The following is a 13,206-nucleotide window of genomic DNA, read 5'->3' as shown; positions in this document are numbered from 1 at the left end:
TTGTTTTTGTAGTTAATTTGATAGTTGTGAGAAAAAAAATAAAGTAATTATGTTTTGAATTTAATATTTTATTTTATTGATAATTTTAATTATTTTTTTATTTTTATTGGCTATTTTAACCAAAATTACTTATCCCAAAACTTTCTTGAGAGACAGACTTGCAAATCAAGATCAATAAGTTTTTTTGTCAGACAAAAGAGTCGACTTTGACAATATTTAATTTCAAATTGTTTCCACAAGTAATACTATATATTGACCATCTCACATCACATTATTACCTACAAATCTTAAGCGTCACAAACAAACATGGCATCCATGCATTCCTCTACTTGCATTTTCTCTCTCTTTCTCATCTTCCATCTCTCCCTTGCAATCCCCTCAACAACTTCCTCACCCGATACGGTGTGTAGGTCAACTCCTTTCCCTTCCGTTTGCAAATCCATGTTGCCGGGTAACCAACCTGGCAGTACCATACATGACTATGGCCGTTTTTCCATCCGCCGGTCCTTAGCAACAACTCAAAATCTTCTCTCTTTGATCAATAGTTACCTTAGTAACCAAAATACATTGTCTCAAACCGCCATTCGTGCTCTCCAGGATTGCCAACACCTCATCAGCTTAAACCTAGATTTCTTGTCCAATGCCAGCCAATCCATTGGTTTTACAGACACCCTTCAAAGTTCACAAGCTGATGACACACATACTTTACTAAGTGCTGTCTTGACCAACCAACAAACTTGCTCAGACGGGCTTCAAGTTGCGACTTTGCCTTCTTCAGCCATTCAAAATGCCCTTCTAACTCCGTTAAACAATGGAAACATGATGAATAGCGTGTCGCTAGCTCTTTTCAAGCAAGGTTGGGCCCACAATGAGGCCAGACATGGGCGGGGGCTGCTGACACAACTATTTTTTGGTGGTGGTGCTGGTGGGGTGAATGTGAGCCAAATGGTGGTGGTGAACCAGGATGGTAGTGGGAACTTCACCAATATCACTGCTGCGGTGGCGGCAGCGCCTACTTATAGCAACGGTAGCAATGGCTATTTCGTGATTTATGTGGTGGCCGGAGTTTACCAAGAGTATGTTACGATTACAAAGAACCAAACTTACTTGATGATGATCGGAGATGGGATTAACCATACTATCATCACCGGTAACCATAGCGTGGCGGATGGGTGGACAACTTTCAATTCTGCAACATTTGGTAAAGTTTTATTTTATTGTATTTTGTAGGGTCTTTTAAGCAATGCAAATGCAATTAATTATATTGATTAATATGAGTTTCATCTCATAAGCAAATATAGGAGGTACAAAATTAGCAAATTTAAGCAATGCAATAAATTATACCCACATGCAATTAATCATATCCATGTGCAATAAATTTGAAACATTAGTCACTAAAACATTACAACGTCTTTTATAATTTGTCAAAATTCAACATGCTCTGTACAAAGTTTCTACATGAAATTTATCTTGCTTTAAGTAACTATTTAAGTAGAGTAATATTTTTTTAAGCAGAGTAATATTATATAAACATAAAATTTATACATAATTTTTTATAATTATGTGATAGGTTTGAGTTCTATTAGTTTAAAAATAAAGTTGAATCAATTAATAATGAAAAAACTAGGTAATCAAAATAGTAAATAAAAAAGTGTCCTAAAAATAAAGTATATAATATATATTTAAATTTGATACAATGTAAATAATACTTTGAATAAATCTAGTCTATAAATTTTATTTTCTTATGAACAAATTGTTATTCACAAAAAAAAGAAGAAAAAAAAAAAAATCTATGCCATATATAAACTTCATTTATGCATGCATAGCATTTCAAAACCATCTAAACCTAACATTCTTAATAAAAACACCTTCTTGCAGTTGTGGAAGGCCAAGGATTTGTGGCCCTAAACCTAACCATCCGCAACACCGCCGGACCGCAAAAGTTTCAGGCAGTGGCACTTAGAAACGACGCCGACTTGTCCACTTTCTACAACTGCAGTTTCGAAGGATACCAAGACACCCTCTACACCCATTCCCTCCGGCAATTCTACCGACAATGCGATGTCTATGGCACCGTCGATTTCATCTTTGGAAATGCCGCGACTGTTCTTCAGGATTGCAATTTATATCCGCGGCTTCCCTTGCTAGGCCAGTCTAATACAATTACCGCGCAAGGTAAGACCGATATAAATCAAAACACTGGGACTTCAATTCATAATTGTAGCATTACTGCTGCCCAGGACTTGGCATCGAGCAATGGCACGACGCAGACTTTCCTAGGCAGGCCATGGAAGCTTTACTCGACGGTAGTTTATATGCAATCCTTCATGGATTACTTGATTAATCCTGCTGGGTGGGCCCCGTGGTCTGGGGATTTTGCGTTGAACACATCATACTATGCAGAGTATAATAACTATGGACCGGGGTCCAATACTAGTAATCGGGTCACATGGCTTGGTTACCATGTGATTGGTGCAACAGATGCAGTGAATTTTACTGTCTCTAATTTCATATTTGGAGATCATTGGTTACCTCAAACTAAAGTCCCTTATATTGGTGGTTTAATGTGAGTTATGATTTTAAATATTGGTACATACTATCTGATATTGGTTGATATATAGTTGTATAGCCAATATTGATCAGTATCTTGATACTATTATTTAAAAGTATAATACGTGTAACACCTTTTGCTATTTCATTCTTGAATTAAATTTGTTTTCAATTTTCTTCCCTTCCAAAATAACATTCCATGATGTAAGAATGCCAAGAAAATGTCTTACTTATGAGTTGTAATTTATTTGTTTTAATGTAAACAGTCTCTAGTGTTATTCATGATGTGGCTTGGGAACTCCCACAACAAAACACCAGTAATCAACAGTGTGTACAGTATACATGCTCATATGGTGTCTACTGTTCCTGTACTTTCTTTCATTCCCAAACCACTTGGCTATTATTTTTCGGAGAAATTATTATTGAATGGTATTCAGTGGTGATTTGATAAAATTTTCAAAAATTTATGAAAAAAGTTTATAGTTTTATATTTTAAATCACAATTATTATTTATTTTTATAGATACAAATGTAAATGGATGAAAGGATAAACGATATCTGATTAATTTAATTTTGTACAAGTATGTTCTACTTGATGTATTACAAAATGTGAACAGTTTAGATTATCAAAATGGGCCCCGAAATGAGTCCATTTAGCTACACAATAGTGGCTGCTATGCACCTCCGCACAGCAACCATCCCAAATCCGTGAAACATTTGATAAAATATTTGATAGAAATTTTGATATCCCTAACATTACTCTATATCTATTTGAGGAACTCCATTAGTCCATCAATTTTGTTAGGGATCACTAATGAGACAGGTTGGATTTATGTAGTCCATAATTATTGTATATAAATCTCATATTTTAATAGATTTTTTAGATCTTGACTGGTCAACGGGTTAGTACGGGTCGGACCTATTTAAAAAATTTATATCAAGTCCAACCCATAAGCCTAAATCTTACGGGTCATAATCAAACCATTATTAAATTTTACATATTTTTCATTAACATATATTTAATATTTGCATTAGTTATTTTTCTTGTTTACTTTCTAACATAATTCAAGTATTTTGAGAAATTTTTTTATTTTTTATTTTTATTTATTTTACATCTCATATAATAAAAAACAATCAAGTAACATATAATACTTACAAGTGAAGGGAGAAAAAACCTTTAAATATTAGACTAAAAAAAATCAAACTAAATATTAGACTTATCTATGCAGGCTCTTACGAGCAGGGCTTATGGGCGACTTAGGTTATAAATCCTAGTTCAAAACTCTACATCTTCTTCTATATGTTGGAACAGACAAGGCATTCTGTAGACGTCCCCCGAACGCCCCGGGAGGGTGAGTCCCGTCCCGTTCCGTTCGATATTGGGGTCACTACAGCTCAGGACCCTCAAATTGTCACGGTTCTAAGTCTGAACCAAAGAGTCCAAATCCGGCAAATCGTTTTGAGAAAACAAATTTTTTGAAAGAAGTGCCAAACATGGATTGCTTTGCCAGATACAGAGTCGCCACCTAAATATTTTATTTTGGGGGAATTTAGGAAACCCTGACTCGTTTGCCAAAGGCTACGTGTCCGTCATTACCAAAGTTGCCTCGGCTCGGGAACTTGGGTACGATTGGGGAAGGTCACTTCGTGAGCACCCCCGCTCGCCCGATCAAAGATCGGCCTCTATTAACCATGATATCTAGTTTTAAAAACTTTATGCGTTCTTATTCCGGTTATTAGCCTAGATTTACTATGTGATGCGCACAGCATACAAGTATAGACTGGATCGTCTGAATTGGAACAAAACATTTCATGTTTATTTTTTTAAAGTGGTTTGATGGTGCTACCCGCAAGTAGGCTAAGACGTGGATTTGCCACCCTCGGGTGGGCTTAGAAAAACATGATTTTGTCACTATCTAGTGGGCTTAAAACACACATTTGATGAATTGTTCCAATTCAAATAACCCAACCTCCACCCACAGGCATTCAGGCAGTTATATCATATAAGCATATAGCCTCATGGTAAGCATGCTATTCATGGCAGTCACTCACACACATGCAAGGATGCTAAAGCGTAAAACTTACCGAGTACTCCAAACCAAAACAGAAGCTAATTAGAAATCCATACATGATCCTAATTATACAGAAATGCCTAATGCAACATATGTAAAATGCAACTATAGCAGGCTCGGCTATTCTAAACATGGCATATGAGATGCAACAGCTAACAAGTATTCAACTTTGAAATTGAAATACAAATGCAGTTAGTATGATGCGCCGAGCCCGGTGCATGCAAAACAGATGAATGAATGCAAACATGTTATCATACTGTATGCTAATTGAAACATGCCCTAATCTAACCATCATAAGCGGGTAAATAAAACGGAGAAAGACGTGGGGTTGGAAGACATACATTACACAAACGCACACTTATTACAGTTGTACCCTCGCGCAGAGGGTCCGAATAAAATAATATACAGTCCCGAATGAATAGTACAGTCCAAATAAATAATACAGTCCAAATAATTACAAAAATCCTAATTAATTACCAAATTAACTAAGAAAACAATAAACTGGCATGCAAGCCAGGGACTGCCTCGACTCCGCCCCGGATGATGAATGGTGCACGCTCGGGTTGCCTTGCGCGGAAATCCACGGCGATGCCTCGATTAGCCTCTATTTGCAATTTATTCTTGGAATGCGTGTCAAGCTCTGGAAGGCTGCTGATTCTTGATTTGTTGCAATAGAGAGCAGGAAAGGGGCATGGCAATATATTTTTCACAAATGTATGCATGCCTCGATCCTCGTGCCACCAATCGCGCATCTCGATGCATGATGGCCGAGGAGTCAAATTGCACGACTCAATATGAAATGAATGCACATATAAACACAATAAAACCTAAACTCCATCATGGATAATTCGGAGTGTCGGTGACTGGAAATTGAGACACGTTCCGTCACTCGAAGTACGAAACGTCCCTCGTTTCCCGTGCTCGGGCTAACTCCTATCCCAAGCACAATGCAATATGCATGACATGCATGAATGCAACTAATATACAACCTAGCATGCACAATGCTATGAGATGGCATACACGATGCACGAGATAACATGACATATACAATGCGCTAACATACAACCTAGCATACACAATGCTATGAAATGAAATGGCATACACAATGCAATATCGGCTTACACCAACATGAGTGGACCTCAGCCACACTCACATAGGAGGCCATAAAATGAAAATGAGACAACTCAGAATGCGTGCACACATGCACGCAAACCGAGGACCGACCCTAAGGCACGAAATGCCACTCTAACAAGACATGGCAAAACATGGAATATGGCATACAAGCATGCAAATTTCAGCGCTGAAATATGACCCAAAATAGCCCCGAATCATGGAAACATGGCACCCGATGCATGAAATGAACCCGAAACACAAAACTAGGCATATGCATTGGCCTATAACTATACAAAACATCCATTATTTGAACATGAAATGTGAATACAGATTCGAGACAGCCCCAAAAAAAGCATGTTTACAGTTTTAAGTAAGGCCAAACAATGAACACAAATGGGGTTAAGCTAGCATGCAAAAATGACCCTAAATGTGAGATAAAGAAGCAAGTCATGGCTACTGGCCTCAAACAAGAGAGGGCCCTTAAACAATATTAGAGAGGGACCCAAAACATGGCATTTTAAAGTTTATGATCAAACCCAAAACAGTTCTTAAGCATGCTCAAAATACTATGCAAAACAAGGCCAAAAAGAGAGCTATAACACAAAGTACAAAAAAGGTGCCTCAAACAGTAAAATATCCTTAATAAAACATTAAGAGGGGGTCAAAATAAGGCCATTTATAGTTCGGACCATAGCCCAAAAACCGAAGCACAAGAGGCTAACAAATCATGCAAAAATGGAGCCAAAAAAGAGATACAAAAGCAAGTGGCAAATGGAAGCCTCAAACAGTGATGAGCCCTTCAACAATGTTGAATAAGGGCTCAAAATAAACTACTTTACAGTTTATGACAGAGCTCAAAACAGTTTATACATAGGCCTAAAATACTATGTAAAGAAATGACATAAAAGAAAGGTAAAGAAGCAAGTGCCACAAGGAAGCCTCAAACAGTGAGAGGCCCTTAAACAAACATGAAATAGAGCTTAAAAAAATTCTATTTTCAGTTAGGGTCGGAGCTCAAAAAAGTAAGCACAAGGAGCTAGAATATGAACCAAGAAAAGGGTCAAAAAGGGGAGAAGAGGACTTACCCTTGAAGACTAGTCTTTGACAGCCTTTTGGACCAAAATGCAGCACTCCTAAGCTCTGAAGAACAACCTCAAGCTGCTGGAATGGAGGATGGAAGGGTGGGGCTATGGGTTGGTGAAGAACCAAGGGGGTTTTTAAGGCTTAGAGTAGAGAGAGAGAGAGAGAGATTTAATATGAGAGCTCCAAACCAAATTTTTCTAACCCCTAAACTAGAGCTGGGAGGCTGGTTTTATAGGCAAAAGAGGGGGAGAAAAGGGGGGAAAAATGGGGGGGAAAACAATTCAAGTTTTCCCCAAAAAAGTTGGCCCCCCGAATACAAAATCTGGGGGGAAAAGAGATGCATATTTGAACTGTATCAGCAGCAATGAGCAAGGCCGGCTGGTTATTGAGGTTGCAGGTGGTCGGCCGGCTACTTCCCATGGCCGGCCGACCAAGGGTCAAAAGGTTCAATGAGGATTAGTGGCCGGCCACCACATATTGGTGGCCTCCCATGTGTGCTCAACACAATCATGTGGTCAAACACTGGAGATATTGAACCAGGAGAGAGAACAACCCACTTTTCAAAGGGGTTCAAAAGGTTCAAAAGCAATTACTGGCCGGCCACCAAATATTGGTGGCCTCCCAGATGTGTACATCACAAATATGGGGTTTAGGGTGCAAGAAAATGGCCCAAGGGTGGTCAACATTGGCTTTGAAGTGAGAAAAAACGGGCGACGGAGGGCGATGAAGGGATAAAATTGGCTGATAGAACAATTACTGGCCTCCCATTCCTCTATGACCTTCCTAGCAATGAAACAGAGGTCCCTGCCCAAAACGAACCAAAGCCGATGCAAAATGAAGGTTCGGGGACCGAAACGCGCAGCCTGGGGCCCCGAAAACTGACTGTTAGGCACCGGGAGTGGTGTCCGACCACGAAGTCGGTTTCTCGGACCACAGTGTCCCTCAAAAGGGAGAAAATAAGATGTATGCCAAAAACCGGAGCGAACGGAGGTGGTTAAGCAGTCCCGATCCGAGGCACACGGCCAACGGCTCCGAAAAACCAGAAACCGGACTCCAAACGGGCAAAATGGCCTACGACCACGAAACGTAGCCTACGGCTACTGACAGATGATCTACGAGACCTCTCCCTTCCTTCGGGAAGAGAAAACAGAGAAAACGGAGCCTGGTTCGCAAACCGAGGCAAGACACGAAAGAGTCCGGAAGTCCGGAGGCAAGGCTCGCGGCCGAGACTTTGAAACTTCTGAACGAGTATAATATGCACCATCACCGAGTGCTCAATCGGTGACGTCTGAGTCTTAAGGTCGGTCAAAAATGGGGTGTCTACAGTTGCCCCTCTTTGACAGAACTCGAAAGTCACACGTGACGGGAGTGAATGTCAATGCCCAGAGACGACCCATTTTTGACAAGGCCGAAGACTTAGACAAACAGGCAAGATAATAAAGATGTGCCCGCAGGCATGGGGCAAGATGCAAAATGATATGCAGGAAGATTTTGATAATTGGACTTATACGCTATGCGAAGCCGGTTTAAAAATTGGACTTATACGCTACGCGAAGCCGGTTTGATAATTGGACTTATACGCTACGCGAAGCCGGTTTGAAAATTGGACTTACACGCTACGCGGAGCCGGTTTGATAATTGGACTTATACGCTACGCGAAGCCGGTTTGAAAATTGGACTTATACGCTACGCAAAGCCGGTTTGAAAATTGGACTTACACGTTACGCGAAGCCGGTTTGATAATTGGACTTATACGCTACGCGAAGCCGGTTCGAAAATTGAGGATTCATGCAATGCACTGTAATGCAGTGGCTAAAATGCAATGTAATAGCTAAGAGGTAAAGGTACCTTACAGGGGCAATTGGCAATGACTAACATCATGCTGCTGGGGATTTTTCGCTTCTTCTTGGTTGAACTGCAGGTACTACTTTTCTCCCTGACTATGGTCGCAGCTTTCCCTATTCTCCAACAGGGTGACAGACTAGGTTGGATCAGTATGCAGAATTGAGGTGCATACAGATGCTATCTCAATCTATGGGGCTGCCATACAGATTTCAAGCCGAGGATATACCCCTGGGTATTTAAACCAGACTTTAGTCTCGGAAATCCCGAACCTTTGCGTTCTAGGCATAAGCCATTCGAACTCTAGTTTCCACCGTCTCAGTTGGTCTCCTAGGAACTCACCGCAAACACAAGCAGGTGGCTGTACCAGACCACCAAAAGTCGTTCGGGCACGACAAACACCAAAGGAATTGCACCTTTAGAGGATTTAAGGTCTCCTAGACCGAGGAGTGCACAAGACAGTGCGAATAAAGATGCAGGATTTAAGGTCTCCTTAGACCGGAGGATTTAAGGTCTCCTAGACCAGACAGTAAAATAGATACGATGTAATAGATGTGATGCAATAGATGCAAAGGGTGAACACACGCCAACCACGCTGGACTCGCGAGTGGAGGAAGAATAAAGAAAATCAATCAGGAGCGCGCTCCATGCAACCTAAGATAAATTTCAAACACGCTGAAATTGTGTGAGGAATGGAAGGCTCCAATCACGCTGAAATCGTGAGAGGAGGTCCAAAAATAACCCGCCCAGCGCGTCTACAACGCAACCTGGGATAAAATCCAAACACGCTGAAATCGTGTGAGGAAAAGAACACTCTAACCACGCTGAAATCGTGAGAAGAGGTCCGAAAACAACCGTCCAGGTGCGCACACAACGCAACCTGAGATAGATTCCAAACACGCTGAAATCGCGTAAGGAAAAAAAAACACTCTGACCACGCTGAAATCGTGAGAAGAGGTCCGAAAAAAGCAACTGCCCAGGTGCGCGCACAACGCAACTTGAGATAGATTCCAAACACGTTGAAATCGCGTAAGGAATGGGACACTCAAACCACGCTGAAATCATGAGAGGAGGTCCAAACAACAACCGCCCAGGTGTGCGCACAACGCAACTTGAGATAAAATCCAAACACGCTGAAATCGTGTAAGGAACGGGATACTCAAACCACGCTGAAATCATGAGAGGAGTCCAAACAACAACTGCCCAGGTGCGCGCACAACGTAACCTGAGATAAATTCCAAACACGCTGAAATTGTGTGAGGAAAGGGACACTCAAACCACGCTGAAATCGTGAGAGGAGGTCCAAACAACAATCGCCCACGTGCGCGCACAACGCATCCTGAGATAAAATCCAAACACGCTGAAATCGTGTGAGGAATGGGACACTCAAACCACGCTGAAATCGTGAGAAGTGGTCCGAAAACAACCGCCCAGGTGCATACACAACGCAACCTGAGATGAATTCCAAACACGCTGAAATCGTGTAAGGAACGGGACACTCAAACCACGCTGAAATCGTGAGAGGAGGTCCAAACAACAACCGCCCACGTGCGCGCACAACGCATCCTGAGATAAAATCCAAACACGCTGAAATCGTGTGAGGAACGGGACACTCAAACCACGCTGAAATCGTGAGAGGAGTCCAAACAACAACCGCCCAGGTACGCGCACAACGCAACCTGAGATAAATTCCAAACACGCTGAAATCGTGTAAGGAACGGGACACTCGAACCACGCTGAAATCGTGAGAGGAGGTCCAAACAACAATCGCCCAAGTGCGCGCACAACGCAACCTGAGATAAATTCCAAACATGCTGAAATCGTGTGAGGAAAGGGACACTCAAACCACGCTGAAATCGTGAGAGGAGGTCCAAACAATAACCGCCCAGGTGCGCGCACAACGCAACCTGAGATAAATTCCAAACACGCTGAAATCGTGTAAGGAACGGGACACTCAAACCACGCTGAAATCGTGAGAAGAGGTAAACAACTCGGGAGCGTGTTCCACGCAACCTAAGTTGAGTCCCGAGGGACAACGATCCTAAACGCTGCACGGCGCAAAAGGATATAAGATAACACAAGATGCAAATAAACGCAACAAGTGCGATGATACAATACATGTTACAAGCAATATAGAGCATGACATTTAGGGAATGCAATGAATAGACAAAGCGGCACTCTAGAAAGCACCTCATGGAGTGAGTGGTGCTGAACCGCTTTACTCTGACGGGGAACGGTACTCAGGGAGAGCACTTCTGATCACCATTCTGGCTTGAAACAGTGAAACAGTCAACACAGTATTCTGTTCACTTTGAACACACAGCTCGTATCGGTGTACTGCTTATTCTGAACATGCAGCTCATAACACAATATTCTACTTATTTAGGAACATACGGCTCACGTAGGACAACGCTGATTCTGAACACACGGTCCGTTCTGAACACAACTCATTTTGAACTCACAGCCCATAACACAGTATTTGGTTTATTCGGCACACAGCTCATTCTGAACAGACAGCCCATAACACAGTATTTTGTTTATTCGGCACACAGCTCATACAAGACACTGCTTATTCTGGACATACAGGATGCGATGACGAAACTTGCAGAAGTTGAAACAATCTCGGATGCCCGACATTTTCCCTCTTTTCTTTTGCTTCGTAGCTTGGAACTTTCATAGCTTCAGATGGGTCCTGGTTTTACTGTTTTCACATGACCTGGGTTGAATCCCGCGGCTTTATGAAAGAACCAATCCTGATTTGCACAAATGTGGAGAACGACACGGCACTCTGAGCACAAAATGATTTTTGAAATTGAAATGAGAAATGGGTTCTCAACCGGGTATTGAGCCTACAATTGACCACAGCCAAAACGACTCAACAATGGAAAACAAAGGTGGAACGACCTAAACACAACTCAACAAAGGAAAAACAAGGTAAAATGACCTAAACATATTTGTTGACACTCAAACGACTTCAAACAAGAAACGAGACAAACAAAACGCACAAACACAACACTCAGCTGTGTTACAAAGGCGAGAGACCTCTCGGTGCACGAGGAGCTAGTTTCTCCGGGTATTGTTTCCCACCTTTTCTCATTTGTGATTCTCACATCACTCGGCCCTCAGGCTCTGTTTTTCTGAAAAAGTCTTTTTCTCACTTTTTCTCTCAGCGCACATCTCTCTATTCTTCAATCTCTCATTTTTTATCCCTCCCCTGGGTGGTTGATGGACAAACAGAAAGTTGCGGGCTCTTGCCCCTAGCATTCCGATAGATTCTTCTTCTTGTTCACAATAGTGAGTTTCTCCCACAGAGGGGTTGTGATGCGGCTGGATGTGCAGCAGATCTGTAATTGACATTGGTTGATGATGCTCCACCGGGGAGTTTGGATGTGATTAGATCATTCCAGTTCGTGCTTTGTACTTGGCTTGATACCTCGCTGCTTGGAGGATGTTGAGAGCTTTCAGCCCTTTTCTGCTAACTTCAGTTGTGCCCCCTTCTAGCGAATACGATGCCCTTTCTGGCAAGTAGAGTGCCCTTTCTGGCAAATGCATTGACAACGAGGAAAAGACAGGAAGCCTGACTCAACTGTGCCCCTAATTCATCAATTTGACCATTTTTTGGCTTTCTAAAACAATTTTGATCAAAATGAGAGTTAGATTAACGCGCTTGTTCGATTTTCTGATTTGAAATCACGCAAGTTAGGCTGTGAGCACTGAAAATTTTCCCTTTTTGGGGTCCAAGAAATGGTCCAGTTTTGGAAAAATGGAATAATTTTTGAGAGAAAATTAGTCAACTTCATTAAAAATTCTCAAAAACTATTTTTGCAAACGGCCACTGCTCAACGAGCACGGAACTCGCTCTTGAGATGCACAACTTCATATTCGAAGGAAAATTGCCCCTTGCTTGAGGGGAACTGCATGGCAACGGAAAGTTGCCCCTTGTTTGAACGGCATCGCGGCGCATTGAATGGCAACGGAAAGTTGCCCCTTGTTTGGATGGCACCACAGCGCATTGTAGGAAGTCCTCAGAGTGACGAACATAACCAAATCCTCAGATACAAAGAAGACAAAGATGACCAAAACCATCGCATGGACACAATCGAATTGTTTTACGGCTGGACTTCAGAATGAAGTTGCCTACGTATCCCAAAGATGGGAATCAAGCCTTACGTAGTTCGGGGTTAAGGTACACTTGGGTATTTAACCTCTCCTTTTTATACTCTAACTTTTGCCAAGGCGCCTGTTGCGGGTTTTCGACATTGCGAACTTTGTTTTTCTTTTCTTTTCAATTCTTTTCATTTCTTTTCTTTTTTGATTTTCTTTTTTTTTTTGTTCTTTTCTTTGCATTTTTCTTCATTTTTCTTCTTTTTTTTTCTTGCTCTAACTTTTGCCTGGGCCGCCCTTCCGGGTTTTCGGCCCAGCGAGCCTCTCAAAGAGTAAAAGTGTAGCTTTGTCCATGTCCAATGGTTTTGAGATCCTGAAGTCGTCTGAATCCAAGAGAATGGCTGTTATTTGCTGACGAAGTAGAAGTCCATCCAATGGGGGCT

General features: G+C 41.7%; 1 protein-coding gene across 1 annotated transcript; it reads left to right on the top strand.

The window, feature by feature from the left end:
• The first annotated feature begins 276 nt into the window (after positions 1-276).
• Positions 277-2,831, top strand: LOC114293788 (putative pectinesterase/pectinesterase inhibitor 20). Its single transcript, XM_028237917.2, has 2 exons — positions 277-1,201; positions 1,879-2,831. Exons 1-2 carry the CDS (start codon positions 307-309, stop codon positions 2,568-2,570), a joined length of 1,587 nt encoding a protein of 528 aa, XP_028093718.2. The 5' UTR covers positions 277-306; the 3' UTR covers positions 2,571-2,831.
• Positions 2,832-13,206: the final 10,375 nt, after the last annotated feature.

Source organism: Camellia sinensis, chromosome 5 (genome assembly GCF_055761805.1).
Source record: "Camellia sinensis isolate YWXY chromosome 5, ASM5576180v1, whole genome shotgun sequence".
In the NCBI taxonomy this organism is placed as follows: Eukaryota; Viridiplantae; Streptophyta; class Magnoliopsida; order Ericales; family Theaceae; genus Camellia; species Camellia sinensis.
Note: the sequence above shows the minus strand (reverse complement) of the source record. Positions and strands in the feature narration are given on the sequence as shown.

Bases quoted from the DNA above. Each gene is read 5' to 3' on its own strand.
- LOC114293788 (XM_028237917.2), top strand. From the start codon at position 307: ATGGCATCCATGCATTCCTCTACTTGCATTTTCTCTCTCTTTCTCATC. The intron at 1,202-1,878 runs GTAAAGTTTTAT...ACCTTCTTGCAG, and splicing joins TTTCAATTCTGCAACATTTG to TTGTGGAAGGCCAAGGATTT.